A 21,234-nucleotide genomic window follows, 5' to 3' on the forward strand; every position below is an offset into this window, starting at 1 on the left:
CATTTACTCACCCTCAAGTCATTCAGAGTGGTTTCTTTTTTCTGTTAAGCACAAAAGATATTTTGAAGAATGTTGGTAACCAAACAGTTGATTGTACCCATTGATTCCATAGTATAGCACATTATAAAGAAAATACCCCTTTCAGTCCCCCCTCCCCCAGCCAGCCAGTAATGGATTCATTATTAAAACACTTTCTTTTTTTTTTCTTTTTTTTTGGTGATTTCAGTTAAGTTTACTTAACTGAAGCTTTTATACACTTGGTTCAATAAGTACTATTGCATGGTTGCCTGTTGCTGCATTGTTTTTACCATATAAATATTGTCTCCATCCACCAGAGAACGCTATCGGCATAGAGATGAGCCAGGTTCATCCCCCTCAGACAGACATCGAAAACACATTCGCAATCGCTCAGGCAGTCGAGAGAGAAAGCGCCGACGTGTGGAGGAGGGGAAAGAGAGGAGAACAGACAGCACCTCAAGCAGTCGAGAGAGATCGGTGAACTACAGCAGGAGTAGAGATGCAGAGGAGACGTCGACTGAACGTCACGAGGAGGAGAAAGGAGAGGAGGAGTTACTCAAACCTGCCTGGATCCGCTGTACACATGCAGAGAACTACTACTCAAACGATCCCATGGACCAAATGGTAATCAACAATAATCAACACAACACAAACTGCGGACAAGCAGATAGTTCCGACCCAAATTCCCCCCCAATTTTGTTTTTTTAAAAGCATCACAGTGTTACAAACTTCAGGAAGTGAAAATAACAAGGATTTACTAGTGACTTCGAACATTAAACTGACATTTTTACAAATTTACCACAATATTACACTCTACTCCTTTAAAATGTACAGAAAAGAGATTTGTACTAAATATTGTGATGGCATCATGACCAAAGCATGTCAGATACTCTGGAGCTGTTTCAGGAACAGTTTCTCATCATTTTTATTCATCTGTAGGGTGACTCTACAGTCGTGGGCACTAGTAAGTTGAGAGATCTGTATGAGCGCTTTGAGGAAGAGCTTGTTCGGAGGCAGGTGCGGGCCAAATCCAGTAGGCCTAAATGGGAACCACCCAAGACCAAACTGGACCAGGATCAGGGTATTGTGTATTTTACTATTTAAAATGTGTAAAGTATATTTTATAATACAAAGTGCCAACCACTAATATTGGCACCCTTGGTAAATAAGAGCAAAGGTGGCTGTGAAAATAAATCTTTTATTTAAAAAAAAATCACAAAATTCTAACCTATCTTTGAAGTAAAACAATGGAAAGTGGGGGGAAATATCATAATGAATTAAATGTTTTTCTCTAGTTCACATACGCCACAGTTATTAGCACCCAATTATTGCAACGTCCTTTTCCAAAGATAACAGCTCTGAGTTTTATAATATAATGCCTGATGAGTTTGAAGAACACCTGACGAGATCAGAGACCATTCCTTCACACAGAATCACTCCAGATCCTTCAGATTCACAGCTCCATGCTGGTGGTGCTTTTCTTCAGTTCACTACATTTTCTATAGGGTTCAGGTCAGGGAACTGAGATGACCATGGCAGAAGCTTAATTTTGTGCTTAGTGCCACATTTTTTTGTTGATTGTGATGTTTTGGTGATTCATTATCCTGATGGAAGATCCAGCCATGGCCGATTATAAGTTTTCTAACAGAGGGAGTCAGGTTTCAATTTTTTTGTTGGTATTTGATGGAATCTATGATGTGATTTATCTATACAAGATGTCCAAGACCTCCGGCAGAATAATAGGCCCAAAAAATTAAAGATCCAGCAGTATATTCAGCTGTAGGCATTGGGTACCATCTGGTGGGTTTGCTTCCAAAAAGCTCTTTTTTTAGTTTCATCTGACCATAGAAGTCAGTCCTGTTCGAAGTTCCAATCATGTCTGACAACTGAATATGCTGGAGTTTGTTTTTGCATGAGTGAAGTGGATTTTTCTTGAATCCTTTAATCTCTCTTTTGTCACAAAGCTTGTGCACAAGTGTAACGACTGTTCCATGGCAGTACAAGCAAACAAGATGTGAAAAATTAAGTGTACATAAATAACAATAAACACATTTTACACACTATACACATTTTTCAAAATAGATAATTGTACACGATATACACATTTCCATAATATACACATAGGACACGGTATACTCAAGACTTATAGATGTATACATTTTATATATGACTTACAGTAATATATACTGTAGTGTTATACTGTGAACTTCAGTGCACTAGTTTGTTAGTGAAAAAGAGAAGATGGAGCAGCATGTGTTCTATGCTATGCAGTATAAGACATGCTACAGTGCTGTCAGAGTCAGTGTGGCTGTTGTGTAGATGGAATCCAGTGTCAGGGGTAGGGGTAGGTGGCTGATTTTACTTTTGTAGATGTCCTGGAGGGAGAGAAGCTCACCTCCAATGTTCTGGGCTGTCTGAACTATTCTCTGCAGGGCTTTCTGGTTGAGAGCGGTGCAGTTCCCCTACCACGCGGTGATGCAGCCAGTAAGGATGTGCAACTGTAGAACTGTCTGAGGATTTTCGAGCTCAGACCAAATTTCTTCAGTCGCCTGAGGAAGAAGAGATGCTGGTGGGTGTTCCTCACTACTGACTGTGTGTGAGTATTCCAGGTGAGGTCCTCGGTGATATGAACGCAGAGGAGCTTGAAGCTGCAGACCCGCTCCACTGGAATCTCGTCGATGGTTATGGGGGAGTGCTTACTGGTCCGTCTCCTGAAATCCACTACCAGTTTCTTTGTCATTTTGATGTTCAGAGAGGTTGTTGTTGTGGCACCAGTTAGTCTGGGTGTTTAGCTCTTCTCTGTAGGATGTTTCATCATTGTCTGTGCTCAGGCCTACCACCAGTTTTTCATCTGCAAGCTATGCGTGGCTGCACAGACATGCTTGGAAAGGGAGTACTGGAGACGATTGAGAACGCAGCCCTGTGGGGCTCCAGTGTTGGGCGTCAGCGGGGAGGAGATGTTTGCTTCCAACTCTGACCATCTGCTTTTCAAGAAGTCCAGGATCCAGCTGCACAGAGGACTGTTCAATACCCAGAGCCTGGAGTTTCACCACAAGCTTAGAGGGCACTATGGTATTAAACACTGAGCTGTAGTCAACAAACAACATTCTAACATATGTGTTCCTCTTGTCAAGATGGGTAAGGGCAGTGTACAGGGTGAAGGCAATTGCATCCTCTGTGGAGCGGTTATTGCGGTAGGCAAACTGTAGTGGGTCGAGTGATGCTGGTAATACAGAGCAGATATGATCTCAGATAAGCTTCTCAAAGCACTTACTGATGATGGGAGTCAGAGCAACGGGTCGCCAGTCATTCAAGCAAGAAGCTTTGGGTGTCTTTTATATTGATACAATGGTGGATGTTTAGAAACATTGGGGGACAACAGATAGGGAAAGGGAGAGGTTGACCTGACCTAAGCTGGACCTTCCCAAACAATATGGTGATGTAGGGGCTGTTTGATATTTTTTTGTTAGGCTTTCTGACTCCAAGACTCAACTAATCTCTGCGATTCTCCAGCTGTTATCCTTGGAGAGTCTTTTGCCACTCAAACTCTCCTCCTCGCCTTGCATTGGGACAATATAGACACACATGCAGATTTGTAATATCTTTTGTTGTTTGGAACTTCTTAATTATTGCCCTGATGGTGGAAATTGGGATTTTAAACACTTTAGCTCTTTTCTTACAGCCACTTTCTATTTTGTGAAGCTCAAAAATCTTATTCTGCACATCAGAACTGTATTATTTGGTTTTACTCCTTGTGATGGATGATTAAGGGAATCTGTTCTTTGTGTCATTCTATTTATAACCCTGTGGAACAGGAAGTCATGGCTGGAGAATTTATTTTATGGAGAACATTTATTTTATAATGTAAGTTTCTCCCCAATTTCAATTGTTTTACTTCAATGATGGGTTAGAGTTTTGTGAATTGTTTGAATGAATCAACAAAAAGATGAACAAAGCAATTTTATTTTTTACTGCCACCTTTGTGCATATTTACTAAGGGTGCCAATATTAGTGTTTGGCACTGTATAATATTCTATAAAATTTGCCAATATTATGAATATAAACAGTCATGAAACTGTATGTCTTATTGTCTTTATATCTTTACAATTGTATTTAAAATAAAGCTAAAATAGCAACACCAAAAAGTTTTGCTCAAATTGAAATGTAACAAGAGCCTGTGCACTTGAGCGCAGACGGAGTAGAGTGTTATACTAAATATAAGCACTCTAGATCAGTGGTTTTCAACCTGCGATGGTATTGCAGGTGGGTCACTGATTAAAAGAAATAATATTGTTAATATATGTAAAAATGTCTAAGTCATAACTAGGGCTGTAGCTATCGAATATTTTAGTAATCGAGTATTCTACCAAACATTCCATCGATTAATCGAGTAATCGGATAAAATGCGTTTTTGCCTAATTAAAGTGCAATATTAATTATGCAAAAGAAAATAAAGACTCCTGGGTCTCTTAAAATGAACAACTAAGTTTCCTTTTTTAGAAAAAAAAATATTTGTATTTTTTAAAGGCATTCATTAACAGAGACACGCAGAACATGCAGGATTCATATTTAAATAGACTGTTCCGGCTTAATATTTACAGATATTAGTCCATATCGTGATTTGATGTAAGTGCAATGACCTATTTTTGATTAATTCAATCAAAATTTGGCATTCCACATTAAACTGTAAATTCCGTTTTTATGACTGGATTCCGCGATTCCCTCCGCGTTTTCTGCATTGCGGAAATCATAGGGCCCTAGTTGTGGTATGCCAGCTCTGTCTTGCAATGGAAACACACCACAACGTTCTCTTTACGTTTACTCGCGCCCTCAAATCAAAACACTGCTGACTCCAGTGTTGCCAACTAATTTTCAGGGGAAGTTGCTAAAGGCAGATCGTTTTGTTGCTAAAAGTTGCTAAATGACATTGTGACGTAATTGCGCCATGACGTCATTACGTAATCGCAAACGCAAAACTACATAGATATTATTTGGAATGCTAATTTACATTTGTTTGTAAAATAAATACACACACACACACACACAGCATTTTTAAAATGAATACAAACAACACTTATTTTTTTCACAGATTTATTTTTTATTTTTAAATACAAAATTGATATTGAACATTTAAACACTTTTGAACAATTACATTATATGTAGGCCATCTTCCTTTTAACCAGTGAAACTACACATGAACTGAACAATTAAAGCCCTGTGGTAGTTAATATGCTACCTAAATGATCAACAGTTAAACAAGCTAATAACAAGGTGTATCAGTAAATTAACAATTAGGCTATATTGAACAATTGCAGCTGGCATCTTAACTTATCTTAACAAGCCCTTTTTGAAGTGCTAATGGTACTTTACTAAATTACTAAATTGTGACTTGCTAACCAAACAATTGTACTCTGAACTTAATGCGTTTAAATTATTTTGCCAAAAATGTGAAATGCGTGCATGCTACTGCACTCAACAAATAATTTTTGCCTGCCTATATATAGACCTTGTGTAGCCCCGCCCCCACTCGTTGTCTTTTTTTCTTCCGGTTTTTACAGCTATTTCCACAGCAATCTTAAGGAATTATGAATCAACCACTCAGTCTATTTAGCTAGCTTGTACGTGTGCTGTTTTGATTAGAGTCACTTTCCAAAAGTTGCTAAATAAATGTTAAACATTGCTAAATTTGTTGCTAGGTGCTTTTTGGAAGAAAAGTTGCTAAATCTAGCAACAGAATTGCCAAGTTGGGAACACTGCTGACTCCTTGCAGTATGCGATTTCGGACTCAGCGCTTGTGTCTCCTTTCCGCTTTGTGGGTGACGTCAACGCGTTGTCACATTAAAAAATCATTGCGAAAGAACCTGACGTGAGATTTAAAATAAATTAAAAGAGGCTTCGAGGCAGAGGAATTTGCCTCGATCACTTTTTGTAATCGAGTTACTCGAGGAATCGTTTCAGCCCTAGTCATAACTTAATAACGTAATTTCATATATAATATATATATATATATATATATATATATATAATTAACAAAAATAAATATTAAACCGTAACTATGCTTTCACTATTCAAGCTCGCTGATTGGTTTAAGAATAAACCACCAATTTATCTTAGATATTTTTGCTGCATATGCTACAGAACAACAAATTCAAACATGCATAAATAGCTGTCAGCATGTTCCCTCCTTACTGCTTGCTCCGCTGTCTACCCGCTGCCGAGCTCTGCCTGGATCTGGTTTCCCGTTTTGCTGAGCGGTGCCAGCCTGAGTTATTTTCTGTTCATTGCCAGTTCATTCAATAAAGACCGTTAACATTCTAGCTTCTGAGTATTAAGTTATTAACCCAACAATAGCGGGGTCAGTTAATTTTTTGCAGTGGGCCATGCAAACATACATGTTTGGTTGTGTGGGCCGCGAGTTGAAAAAGGTTAGGAACCACTGCTCTAGATAGTTTATAAATGAAAATTTAAAAATTTAATCTTTCTTTTATTTACATAAAGAATAAAACGATTAAATAGTTGATTACATGGGAGTTGCGATGCTCTAAATGCATGCATCCTGTTTCTCTAATGATAGTTTAGAACAAAGAGATGGGTAATGATTATTTAATCAGCAGCTTTCTGTGTTCATCCAAAGTGTGGACAGTTAGTGTTTCTTTGATTGAATTTGTTTTAATTTCAGAGCACAATAATAAGCAAATGCACAAATAGTTGTAATCACTCAGGCCTAACTCTAATAGAAAGATAAATGTGTTGTGTGTTGTGTAGATGAGAGCTCCAGTGAATCAGAATGTGAGTCTGATGGAGGCGGTAGCAGCTGCTCCAGCAGTTCTGACTCTGAGGTATTTGATGTCATTGCTGAGATCAAGCGGAAGAAAGCTCACCCTGACCGCCTCCATGAGGAGCTGTGGTACAATGACCCTGGACAGGTGAGCTTCACCTTCACTGCAACCTTTTTGCTGAGAAATTATGGTTGTTTTGCTCAAAAAGCCATTTTAAGCTAGCAATGTATCAGAAAAAAAAATGTTAATGTTAAAATGCCTGTGCTGATGCTTCACCCAAAAATTAAACTTCTGTCATTTACTCACCCTCATGTCATTTAAAACCCATAAGACTTTTCCAAACATAAATTAAGATATTTTTTGTGTTTGTTTGTTTTAATAAAACCTATGAGATTTCTGTCTCACGAGTGAAAGTCCAGGTAACCAAAACTTAAAAGATCCAAGTTGGTTATAAAGGCAATGTAAAACAAATTCATATGAATTGAGTGGTTTAGTCTTGTGAAAAAAAAAAAATTCAATTGCTTTCTATGGTGAATAGTTAATTTAGGCTTTTACTTGCATCTGTTCATCATATAATGTAATTATATCTCTTTACAAGAATTTTCTTTACGCGAAAGGGAGTAAATGATGACAATGTTCTTTTTTGATTGAAGTATCACTTAAACCAGATGTTTTATTCATGTAGTTAGCAATGGACGTGTCAACAGTTTAAATGACTTGTTTGGCAAGGTTCTCTTCAAGCAGTAGTATTTATCTATGTCACCTCCTGTAATGTTTTCTTTGTACTGATTTAAAAATCAGGAGAGGGAAATAATCTAAAAAGTTCATGAAATAACCATTAGTGCTGAAATTATGACATTTGCATAAGTATCAATTGTTTGATTTATATAAGTGTATTTGAATGGCTTAAAATCAAGTTACAACTATTATTATTTATTTTTCCTTGTGTTTAAAACTCAGATGAATGACGGGCCATTATGCAAGTGCAGTGCCAAAGCCAAGCGAACCGGAATCCGCCACAGTATTTATCCGGGTGAACAGGTATACATGCATTCATTCAATCATTTCATCTCTTTTAGAGCCGTAATTAGATTTTTTTTTATACATATATATTTTTGGGTTATACACATTTATTAGCAAACATTTGAAATGTAAAAGTATCTGAAGTTTGGAATTAATCAGACAACTGGTGGAAAAAGACTTATTTTGTGCAATATGCAAAGCACAAACTGTGTAAGAGAGAAGCTTTGGAAGCATCTAAATTTCTGTATGGATTGGCTAAATAATTGCATGGCTCTGTTAGGCCTAGGATAGCAAGGAGTTGATAGTAAATATTTGCACATGTGGTGCTCCAGTTGAACTCAAACTCTGTATTGACAAGTGTTATCTGAGTGTTGCATTGGGGCCATTCACACAGAGCACAAAATTTGTAGTAATGGAAGTAAATCTGGGAATCTCAGTGTGCATTTTAAAGATTAACTCCATTAACTTAACAACTGATGCTGATGAAATGTGCCAAGACGTCTGTCATTTAGCAGTCTGTGTGGGTTTTTTGTCTTGCTTGCTTTCAAAGACATAAAGATGAAGAAAATAGTCCATTTTACATCTTCTCTGCATCCTTCATAAGACACGGGTAACCGATACCTCTCCAGAATGGTGGAAGTTTAGGCATTTCTCAGCCCCTGCTCCACAGCTTCATTTGAGACCAGCATATTTTTAGGGCCAGAGTTGAACCGATGTCCCTGGGACTTGCACCTGACCCATGTCAGGGGAAAACTGTTAGAAGTGGACACTGTTGTCTTTTTGTTCTTCAACTTGAACCAAAAGGAGACTGAGATTAATAGGCTGGTAAAAGAGGTTTATACTTAATTTCTTTAGCCAAACTATAACACCATATGAAAATTTGAACATATTTCACCGAAAATTTGAAAAAATGGACCATTCATCAATGTTTTGTTATGCTTTTGTGCATTGTCACATTTCATCTATTTGATTTGATTTATTATAAATGTCAGTCATTGTCTGGGTTGTCAAAATGATTGGATTGGTCAGCATGTTTTTCTCTCCCTTATAGCAAGTGAAAGAGTGTCGGCCGATGAGTAACAATGCTGGCAAACTGTTCCACTACAGAATAACTGTGTCCCCACCCACCAACTTCCTAGTAGGTTTCTGTGCTGTTTTAATCGAAGTATTAATCTGATTATTATTTTTCTGTTCTTTTATTGTTTCTGCATGTGAATAAAACTGTTGCTCTTTCTCTCTCTCTCTCTCTCTCTCTCTTTCAGACAGATAGACCCACGGTTATTGAGTATGATGACCACGAGTACCTTTTTGAGGGCTTTTCCTGCTTCTCTCACACACCACTTACTAATGTAAGCATGTGACTTCTGCATGGTTGCATTCAGAACTAATAACTAGATTACTATATGTTCTTTAGTTTTTGTGAATAATCAGCAATTTAAAAAAAAAACTGTATCTAAATAATATAAACTTGTACAAAAGAAAAGTAGACGAGCCATAGTGTAACTGTTTGTGAAATAAACTCTACTAATAGGAATTAAATCAGCAGCACACATCCAGAGGTTTCGTTGCTTATAGCAGTAGTTCAACAGCTAAAAGTCAAGTCAGAACAATTTAGACTTTTGGGCTCTGATTTACTAACAGCTTGTGTCAGCGTAAACAGTGTCAAGATAGTAAAGAAAAGGCATGGACACAGTTATTTTTGCGGCTGACTGGCCTTAGCACATACGTGTTTGTAGGAGTTTCCTTTTAGCGATGCACAATTGATGGGAGGAGAGTCACGCAACGTGATTTACTAAAGTTTGTGATAGTCAATTTCCTGGTATATTCGTCATTATTTAACTCCCAAAAATTTGAGTACTTTGGTTTAAGTGTTTTTACAAAAAGACAACTTGGGTTTTATGTGAGAAACAGATTTAAATGAATTGGATGTCTGTAAAAGACTTAGAATATAGGGCATGTGTTATATGTACCACGTTTAAATTAGTAGTAATTGGCTGATAAGGTGATCTCTGACTATCCAAAATGTAAAATGGTATTCTGCATATTTGACATCAGACCTGAGATGACAATTTTTTTTTTTGCTTTATTTGAATAGGTAATGCATAATTAAAATGTAATATTACAGACAATTTCTTTATGGTGCAGATCTGTAAATTATTACTATAATTATTATCTGTTCTTTATTAGTGTCATGTGGCTTCAGAGAATGAGTAAACTTCAAATGGTGTTTTAAGTATAAGATTCTAATTGCAGAAAATGAATAAATGTCACTGTTAGAAGATGAACAATTCTTTTATCAGACGTAAGAGCTGAAAGTTTCTGATTTTAAACAATTGCAAATGTCTTTCTCTATAGACTTCCCCTGCGAGTGCATTATTGGGGTTTTTGATTCATAGTAATTAAATAATTGACAGTATGCCATAGATATTGTTCATAGATCATCACTTGTATTTAAGTTGTAAGAGGTGAAAACAAATAGTATGTGTCAGTGAGTGAGCATTCATGGGATTTAATGTGCAAGCACATGTATATATGCCAGACTAACTGTCCACCCCCCACACCCTTTTAGATCCCTTTGTGTCAGGTTATTCGCTTCAATATCGATTACACCATCCACTTTATAGAAGAAATGGCACCTGAGGTATGTGGCACCCCACATTATCAAATTTCAACATTCTTAATTTTCGTCAGTTCACTATCCTCATCTTGTATAAATGATTGTAATTAAAAATGTTAGTTGCTGTGAATAACATTTCTATGCCCATACTTAATTAAAAAAACTAAAACAATTCTCAGAATGAGACAAACATATTTTGACACTTTGACTTGATTATTAATGAAACTGAATTTAATTTTTATTTAGTTTCCCTTTGTTAATGATATTTCTAGTGCTGCTTCAGACATATTGGTTGTTGCTAGCACAAGTGGAGTGACCCACAAATGCTCATCTATTGTAATCTGTTGTGTTTGACCAGAACTACTGCGTTAAAGGCCTGGAACTGTTTTCCTCGTACCTCTTTAAAGACATCTTGGAGTTGTACGATTGGAACCTCACAGGTAATGTGTCAACACACATTCAACTCCAAACAAGCACACCATAAGCATTTAAGCCATAGTAATATAGTTTTGCTGTCACACAGGTCCTGAAGAAAATGGCCAGTCAGGTTGTCAGAGGTTTCATTTTATGCCACGGTTCGTTCGGTTCCTCCCAGGTTAGTTTTAATCGCCCTTCTGTCCATTTCATTGATGAACCAAAATGTATTAATAAAACTTGTACATTGTACATGTGTACCTATAGTGTTCCTCAAATCCGGCCACTGCCCTCCAGAGTTTATCTTAAAAACCTGATCAATCTCATTTACCTGTGATTTTCTAGGGATACTGAAGATCTTGATGAGCTTGCTCAGGTGTGTTTGATTTGGGTTGGTGCTAAACTCTGCAGGGAATTCGCCCTCCTGTGCAAGATTTGAGGCACCCTGTTCTGAATGTAGAAAAGATTTGCTTTTAGATTATGTATACAACATTTACAGTCCCTTTACAGAAGAATAGGCACCCAGAAAAATGGTTGACTTGCTAATATATTGGTGATTGGTTTATTTATACAATAGATAGTATGGCGTTATTTCCCTGTCAAATGTCGAGAGCGCATAATTGTAGAGCGAAAGTACATTAATATAATGCGCGAGCATGAATCTCTCTGCTCGCGCGCGGAATATAATGTGCGGAGCGCAAATCTCTCTGCTCGCTCTCAGATACACGTTGCTCTTGTAAGAATGTTCTCTGGGCTAGTGGGCTCGCTCAGAGAGTATGCCTGCACTTAAAACGTGTTCAGTGCAATAGCGAATCTCTCCTCTTCACATAAAGTAAGCGTGTGCGTGCTTAGACTGCGTCCTGTGGGTTCGCGCATGGCCTATTACTCTTCTCTTCGATTTCTTTCTCTTTGCTCTTGGCATAAACGCTGTCAAAACGGCAACAACCAATCAGAAATAGCCTTCAATGACTGACCAATGAAAACGCGACATCATACATGGAATCTTATTGGTTGATATTGAACCGCACATGGAACATTACATTTACATTTATTCATTTAGCAGACGCTTTTATCCAAAGCGACTTACAAATGAGGACAGTGGAAGCAATCAAAAACAAGAAAAAAAGCAATGAAATATAAGTGATATAACAAGTCTCAGTTAGGTTAACACAGTACACGAAGCATGGGCTTTTAAATAATATAATAAAAAGAAAACAGATAGAATAAAAAAAGAATAGAACAAGCTGTGTTAGAGGTCTTTACACACACACACACACACACACACACACACACACACATATATACATACACACATATATACATATACATACATATATATATACACATACACACACACACATACATATATTTACATATATACACATATATATATATATATATATATATATATATATATATATATATATATATATATATATATATACACACACATATATACATATATATATATATACTTACATACACATATACATACACATACACACACAATTGCTTAATAAATGAAAAGAAAATAGAATTGAAAAAATCTAACTACTTTTCTAATATTTTTGTAAGAATAGAATTAGAATAGTGAGTGTTAGAGGGTGAAATAAAAATAGAACAGATGGGTTTTAAGCCGATTCTTGAAGATGGCTAAGGACTCAGCTGCTCGGATTGAGTTGGGGAGGTCATTCCACCAGGACGGAACATTTAATTTAAAAGTCCGTAAAAGTGACTGTGCTTCTTTGGGATGGCACAATCAAGCGACGTTCACTTCCAGAACGTCTGAAGTAACAAATTTAGGTAAATGGGTGCAGAGCCAGTGGTAGTTTTGTAGGCAAACATCAATGCCTTGAATTTTATGCGAGCAGCTGCTGGAAGCCAGTGCAAATTGATAAACAGAGGTGTTACGTGTATTCTTTTTGGCTCATTAAAAATTAATCTTGCTGCTGCATTCTGGATTAATTGTAAAGGTTTTATAGAACTGTTTGGAAGACCTGCCAAGAGGGCATTGCAATAGTCCAGCCTGGACAGAACAAGAGCTTGAAAAAGGAGTTGTGCAGCATGTTCTGAAAGAAAGGGCTTGATCTTCTTGATGTTGAATAAAGCAAATCTGCAGGATCGGACAGTTTTAACAATGTGGTCTGAGAAAGTAAGCTGATCATCAATCGTAGCATGGCATAAATTCACTGATGTTCAAACTGGACGAGCCAAGATGGATCCGCCGAATCGACGATCTCAGGTAACCAGTTTTATTTGTTTTGATGTTAAATATGTCAAATGTATCGACTTGAACTTCAGTGAACTTATTCCATGTGTTCCATGTGCGGTTCAATATCAACCAATAAGATTCCATCTACAATGTCACGTTTTCATTGGTCAGTCGTTGAAGCCTATTTCTGATTGGTTGTTGCCGTTTTGACAGCGTTTATGCCAAGACCAAAGAGAAAGAAATTGGAGAGAAGAGTACTTGGCCATGCGCGAACACACGGGATGCAGTCTAAGCACGTACATGCTTACTTTAAGCGAAGAGGAGAGATTCGCGATTGCACTGAACACGTTTTAAGTGCAGGCATACTCTCTGAGCGAGCCCAGAGAACATTCTTACAAGAGCAACGTGTATCTGAGAGCGCGCGCGAGCAGAGAGATTTGCGCTCCACACATTACATTCCGCGCGCGAGCAGAGAGATTCACGCTCACGCATTATATTAATGTACTTTCGCGCTACAATTATGCGCTGTCGACATTTGACAGGGAAATAACGCCATAGGATAGTTTTTCTCCAAGATGGTACAGCGGATGGCCCTCTCGGTGTGGAGCTCCACATTTGTTTTAATATTTTTATTAGTTTGTCCTAATTCCTACAATCAGTTTCCCCAGGGGCAAATTGCTGAACATTCGGCGGTATCTATATTTATCGACGGTACACCTTCTTCGATTTCGATATAGCGGACGATATAGGCACGTGCTGTGAGTGACACAGACAGCACACACAAACATGAGCACATGCTAATTTGAGTGCTGTATCTGCCTGTGATGAGGAGATTGTGAATAAACGAATATTAGTCGAATTTTAAATTGCATTTGAATGTTAGTTGTGCATCAGTGACATGACATGCGAGATGTAGTGATAATGTAAGTGACATTGTTGCATTTTAATGTTTTGTTAGTCTACTCTGGCACACCGTTGCTGCGTTATTCATTCAAAATATTAGAGAAATATTGAACCTTAATGCGGAGAAGATCTTGATTAGGTGAAAACCAAAACCAAGCCATTCACACAGATGAATATAAAATTGTTTAAATTTTTAGAAAAAAACGTCAAGAATTTGTGGGGGTTTATCCGTTTTACGGCATCTCATATGTTTTTAAATGCAATCTATGTTAATAGTGCTTCAGCTCTTTAGATTAAGCTATGCATAAATACATAATGCTGTTCTGTTCACAATTGTTTATAAAATTTGTGAAATTATATTTGATTTGAGTAAATTAAGTAAATTAAATTGAGTAAATGAGTATAAAAAGAGAGATTGCATTGGCAATTTTAATGTGCTGCATTATTTCTTGCTCATTGTGCCCTCCTATTTAATCTGCATATAAAACAAAATTAGATTTTTGTTTAATTTTAATTTTGTTTGATTATTAAAACAAAAACTAGTTTTTGTTTGTCTCAATAAATTAATAAAAAAATATAGTGGTTCAATTTTAACTTTTTTTTTCTATTGCTTTTTGTTTTAAAAAAAGATTATAAAAATGTCTATAATTATTGATACCGAACGATATGAAACATTATATCGTTGATACATTTTTTTTTTTTTGCTATATCTCCCAGCCCTAGTACACATCACCCAATATTTCACAGTTTTTTGACTATTCTGATATTTTGCTGGACATTGTAGTTGGTGGAGCAGCAGTGCTGATCAAATGCTTAAAGACACGCAAGCGTGGGAAGCAAGCCAGCACACTCGTCAAGCTCAGACAGTAGAATGACAATCCTTAGTATCCATCTGGCGAATCTCATTCCGGACAGTGCTCTACATCTGCAGGGCTTCCAGCTGTTTAGAGTGGATTGTGACGCAGAATTATCTGGAAAATTATCATCCAGCACTTGGACCATCAGCACTGGCACCCCCCAGGGATGTGTTCTCTCCTCAATGCTCTTCTTCCTATACACCAATGACTGCATCTCTAAAGCTCTATCAAGCTCCTGAAGTTCGCAGATGACACCGCACTTGTCAGCCTCATCCAGGATGGTGACAAGTCTGCTTGTAGACAGAAGGTTAAAGAGCTGACTGTGCAATCACAACAACCTGGAGCTTAACATGCTCAAAACACTCAAGATGATCGTTGACTTCAGAAGAAACCCACCACCACTCCCCCATGCACTGTGGCTGCAGCAGAGTCATTCAATTTCCTGGGCACCACAATCTCTCAGGACCTGAAGTGGGACACTCACATAGACTCCATATTCAAGAAGGCCAAGCAGAGGCTGTCATTGAATCCATTCTCCGCGATTCTATATCTGGTTCAGCTCAGATACCAAATCAGACCTTAGAAGATTGCAGCGGATACATCGGCAGACGCACACATCCAGAGTGCGATAAATCGCTGGCAAAATCATTCTGGACCCCTCACATCCAGGCCACTTTGTCTTTGAACTGTTGCCATCTGGTCATGCTACGGAACACTAGGGGTTGCACTGACTAATCGACTAGTCGACTTCAATACTCTGCCATGACGCTTTAAGCTTGACGTTGACTAGTCGACAGTATGCTGTTCTTTGATTTATCAATAAAATAGCTTAGAAACTGAAAAGTTCAGGCATATATTTTTAACTAAATCCCACAGTCACTACTACTAGAGAGACGCTGCCATTTAAAAATAAATCACACACACAATCGTTCTCACTAATGCATTAATATGAATGTAATCTTTACTGTGCTACTTTATCTGTATCTGATTTAGAACGAGCAGAAAGCTGTGAGAAATAAAATGACCCAATTTTTTTGTTTATTTCCTATTTACTAATCCTATTTTTATTCTTTACATTAATTTTTTCTTGTCTTGTCACCGTCATTCTGTTTGTGCTGTGGAAGCTTCTGTCACCAAAACAAATTCCTCATATGTGTAAACATACCTGACAGTAAAGCTCATTATGATTCTGAGAATGCTTTATCAGTGTGATTGACATTGTCGTGTCTGCTCATGTGCGTCAGATGGAGGAAAGGAGGTGCTGTCCATGCACCAGGTGCTGCTATATCTGCTGCGCAGCAGCACAGCTCTAGTTCCCGAAGAGGAGATCGCAAACATGCTACAGTGGGAGGAGCTGGAGTGGCAAAAATACGCTGAGGAATGCAAGGGCATGATCGTCACAAACCCTGGCATGGTAAAACACATTCACACAGACAAGGCCTAAATAATCGTTGACAGATACATATGTAAATAGATTCTTTCTGCACTGACATCAGTATCCAAAAGCTTTTGCATGATTATGCATTCACACAAATAAGTTCAAGGCCACTTTCATGGCATTAAAACACGACTGCACTTTAAATGTGTGCTTGTGTATGTGTCTGTATTCACACAGAAACCCAGTTCTGTGAGGATTGACCAGTTAGATCGTGAGCAGTTCAATTCCAGTGTCATCACTTTCCCCATCATTGTGCATTTTGGTATCCGACCTGCCCAGCTTAGCTATGCTGGAGACCCGCAGTAAGTCTGACTGAGCACTCACCAATTCTCTTTTTGCTTTTTAGCTTGACTTATAATGGTAAGGGTTTTCTGATAATTTGATTTAAACCTATTGTTGGTTTACACTTGGGTTTACTCTTTACAAGAACAACCACAGACCTTTTTAAAAGCAGTGGTTCTCAATTCCAATCCTTGTGACCGACCGCTTTGAACATTTTGTATGTTTCTCAAACGTCATTTCAGACGTTTGTTCTAACCGACCCTAAGTGCCCTGAAAAGTGGACTTCACAGGATTTTCCATCATGATTCCAGTTCAAAGGGCATAAAAGTGTGCAAGACATGAATTAAAATTTTATTTATTTACAGAGTTAAATTATGTCATGCTGCAGACAGTGGTGTTGGCATAGAACAAATCATGGCAGAGAGTAGGAAGCAATGAACACTGTGTTGGGACCCTGTCAATCAAAACACAGTTTGTGCTTGGAGCTCTCTTCTAACAAGCTGGTAATCTGAATCAGGTGTGTTAAATAAGAGAGACATGCAAAACATGCAGAGCAGTGAGTCGCCAGGATTGAGAAACACTGAGGGAATAGAGTTAAATAGAAATCTCTCACCACATGAGTTATCATAGGCCCCATTCCCACTGTTTTTGACCTATTTAATATATGATAATAAAATAGCTATAATAAAAATGAATGATTTTTATGGTTAATATTAATTAATTAATATATATATATTACAGCAACAAGATTTTACAGTACAACTGTAAAATTGCAATGCTAATATTTACTACTTTTTAATTTTAATTTCTTAATTTTCAAACATTGTACCTTTTTTCGATTTTATTTTGATGTAATAAGTTATTAATATTTTTTTTTATAAAATAATAACAAGGTGTAAGTAAATAATAATAATAATAAGGTGATACACTGCAGTTTACTGCTTTCATTGCAGGTATCAAAAGTTGTGGAAGAGTTATGTGAAATTGCGGCACTTGTTGGCCAACAGCCCAAAGGTTAAACAAATTGACAAACAGAAGTTAACGCAAAGAGAGGTAAGTGTCTGCATGTGTGGTTTATGTACATAGAAATAGATAATATGACAGACACCTTAAATAATAAATATGATTATTATGGATTAGCATTAAGTTTAAAAAAAAAAAAAAAAAAAAAATCAAAACATGCACATTAACTGAATGCAAAGTTTGACTGCAACAGACAAGAGGTTTTAGTACAGTATATTGTCATAATTGTGTGAATACTATGTCCAAAAACTGATTTACAGGAAGCTCTGCAGAAGATCAGGCAGAAGAATACAATGAGAAGGGAGGTCACAGTAGAGCTCAGCAGTCAGGGTTTCTGGAAGTCTGGTATCCGCTCTGATGTTTGCCAGGTACACATTTACACTAACACACATTCACTTAAGAACTTGGGTTTGCTATAGTGTTGGCTAGGGCCTAAACAAGATGAACATAACAAAATAAAAATGACCAGTTGTCATGATAAAAATGAACATCAATAAACAACTGTGCTTTTGAATTTAAAATGTGTTGCGAAAACTTGATTAGCATAGATGTTAATTAAAGGGATCATATGATGTTTCTTAAAAAAGAACAATCTTTTTTGTATTTGGTGTAATGAAATTTGTTTATGCGGTTTAATGTTAAAAAAAACAATTATTTTCCACATACTGTACATTATTGTTTTTCCTCTATGGTCGCCTTTCTGAAATGCGTACATTTTTTATGAAGCTCATCGTTCTGAAAAGCGAGGTATTGTGTGATTGGCCAGCCATCTAGTGAATTGTGATTGGCCGAATACCTCAAGTGTGGGACCGAAATGTTATACCCCTTACCATACTGTGATGCCGCGTCCCAGTGTGATGAGACAAAACCAATAAAACCCATTACAAATGAGGCATACATTGCATCCAGTGGGCACATAATTACGGATTATCATGACTTATACTATCTTTTTACTCGTTGTGTTGCATGCATTGCACTGCATAAACATAAAACCTGTCTGCATTTGTGATAGAAGAAATGACAAACAACTAGTACTGCTCAAAATTTGCATTTGAATATTCAGTAGCAAATCCTTTAAATATGAAAACGTACTTACAGACTGTGAGTCAGCATTATTTGTCAGAACACCAGCATTGTAAGGTACTCTCCCAAGAAACAGTCCTTTCCTCTGTAAAATGCACTGCACATCTGAATATTTGGGTTGAACTGTTCTGGAACAGTGTTGTAAATACAACTTAACCCCTGATTTCTAATTGTGTCCTCTTTTGAAAGAACAAAGTCGTTTTGCTTTCAAAACGAAGCACAGTATCTCCACAACATGACGGAAGCAGTAGCAATACTACAGTGAGAATCAAAAGTTATGCCTTCTTTGTTTGCGTGAACATTTGAGCGGCGTTATGCAAATCTTCCCACACAGTAACATAGACTTTGGGGGGTGTTTAAATGAGGCATTTTAGGAGGGCATGGACAAGTCTTAACTTTTATAAAGAATATCTCTTTGGGTTTGAGACTTTAGTCTTTGCAACTTTAGGGATCTTCTCCATTCATGAACCGCTTGTAACCACTTTCACCAAAGAGAAAGGAAAACTTGAAATTGCATCATATGACCCCTTTAAAACACTGCATTCAGAAAGTATTCAGTTCTTCTCCTTTTTCTTCCACATATTGTTCTATTGCACATAATGTTCCACTACTCAAATCGTTGTACGAGTTTACTGTGAATTAAATATTTAATATTTGAGTAGTTATTTAGTACACATTGTCTCGAGAACACAATGAAGTGCACATTTATAAGCATATAAAACAATGATCTGCTGCAATACACTCATTATGAATGTGCAGATTCTGTGTTACCAAATGTTTGTCTATTTTATTGCAGATATTTTTCCTCTTATAACTGTAACAAATATCAGTTAGCATATTAGACCATAGCAGAGAATGGTGTTAAAGGGATAGTTCACCCAACATGAACACTAGCCGCATTTCCACTGTCACTAAAACACTCCACCGTCACTAAAACACGCCCTTTACACGCCTCTCAGGAACAACGTCATGCTACCTCATCATTTCACCAACAAAGAGAAGTTATCTGAAAACTAAGAAGTCACTGGAACATGCGCGATCACAAAACGAACATGATAAAAGCGTCTGTTTGTTTGCATGCTTTGTTATATATTCAAATTCAAAAGCATCGATGTTTTAACTATAGAATAAGTGATACATTGATCATATTGATTTAATTTATCAGGACTCAAAATTAATCACACATAAATACACTTATTTCTATTTTATTTATTTTTAACGTTTATGAAAATAGCCTGCTTATTCAGTCGAGTCTGTTTCTGTTTATTTGTAGTCACATTTAGAATGAATGATAATATCTCTATTTTTATAAAAGCTTCCGAACAAAAAACATTATTATATTTTTTTATGATAGGCAACGTGAGCTAAACTCTCGAGACGAGGCTTGTGACAGATAATATGTTACTAAATAAATACACGATTGTGATAGAGAATAAGAAGCTGACGTCTGATTTCTCCAAGCGGTCATATTTACCATGTTTACTATGGTAACATGTTTAGCGTGCATAGTCTTTTGTATCGCTTATAAATATTTCTGCCTTGTTTACGTGATTATAATCCACATTGGATCAAGTTATTTCAAACACTCCCTGCTGACTGAAAGTGAGTTTTGAGCTTGACTTATTTAAAAAAGTGTTTAATGCTGGTGTTAAAGCATGTTATCTTTCTGAAATGATCCGCAGCGCAGACGCTCTCTATTTTTATAAAAGCTCCCGAAAAAAAATCATTATTATATTTTGATGATATGCAACGTGGAGCTAAACTCACGAAACGAGACGACAGATAAAATGTTACTTAATAAATACAAAATTATGATAGAGAATAAGAAGCTGACGTCTGATTTATCCAAGCGGTCATATTTACCATGTTTACTATGGTAATGTTAATTTTTAGCGTGCATAGTCTTTTACATCGCTTATAAATATTTCTGCCTTGTTTAGTGATTATAATCCACATCGGATCAAGTTATTTCAAACACTTGCTGCTAACTAAGAGTGAGTTTTGAGCTCAACTTATTTTAAAAAGTCTTTAATACCGGTGTTGAAGCTGTTATCTCTCTGAAATGATCTGCAGCGCTGAGCTCTCTAGACGTGGAGAAACTCCGCCTTTGTTCATAACCCCTCCTCTAGCCCCAGCTGGCCCGCTTTGGCCCAAGGTTTTCGTCGGGCCAAAAAACACTGACCGTTGGCCCCGAGGAAGCCCCGGCGAGGCACAATCAAGCCCCGGAAGTGACAGTGGAAACGCGACTGGCCCTGGCACGCACTAGCATGCCCGGTTTAAGCTCGATAGTGGAAACACGGCTATTCTGTCATTAATTGCTCACCCTTAGGTCATTCCAAACCCGTAAGACCTTTGTTCATCTGCAGAACACAAATTAAAGGAGTCATATGATGTGATTTTCAGTGTTTTCTTTCTCTTTGGAGTGTTACAAGCTCTTGGTGCATTAAGAAATTGCTAGACTAAAGTCTCAAATCCAAAGAGATATTATTTATAAAAGTTAAGACTGGTCCACTCCCCCTAAAACGGTTCGTTCTAACACCCCCCCACATCTCTACATCACTATATGGGAAGATTTGCATAATGCC

General features: G+C 37.2%; 1 protein-coding gene across 1 annotated transcript in view; it reads left to right on the forward strand.

Moving 5' to 3' along the window:
• The window catches only part of drosha (drosha ribonuclease III), a 60,303-nt gene that overhangs the window by 4,833 nt on the left and 34,236 nt on the right, over positions 1-21,234 (forward strand). Inside the window, exons 4-16 of the mRNA XM_059530633.1 lie at positions 336-642; positions 958-1,099; positions 6,784-6,944; positions 7,758-7,838; positions 8,872-8,958; positions 9,083-9,169; positions 10,390-10,461; positions 10,796-10,877; positions 10,961-11,032; positions 16,068-16,237; positions 16,439-16,563; positions 17,497-17,596; positions 17,827-17,934. Coding sequence (XP_059386616.1) covers positions 336-642; positions 958-1,099; positions 6,784-6,944; positions 7,758-7,838; positions 8,872-8,958; positions 9,083-9,169; positions 10,390-10,461; positions 10,796-10,877; positions 10,961-11,032; positions 16,068-16,237; positions 16,439-16,563; positions 17,497-17,596; positions 17,827-17,934 — 1,594 coding nt within the window. The remainder of the gene's footprint in view (positions 1-335; positions 643-957; positions 1,100-6,783; positions 6,945-7,757; positions 7,839-8,871; positions 8,959-9,082; positions 9,170-10,389; positions 10,462-10,795; positions 10,878-10,960; positions 11,033-16,067; positions 16,238-16,438; positions 16,564-17,496; positions 17,597-17,826; positions 17,935-21,234) is intronic.

Source organism: Carassius carassius, chromosome 39 (assembly GCF_963082965.1).
Source record: "Carassius carassius chromosome 39, fCarCar2.1, whole genome shotgun sequence".
In the NCBI taxonomy this organism is placed as follows: Eukaryota; Metazoa; Chordata; class Actinopteri; order Cypriniformes; family Cyprinidae; genus Carassius; species Carassius carassius.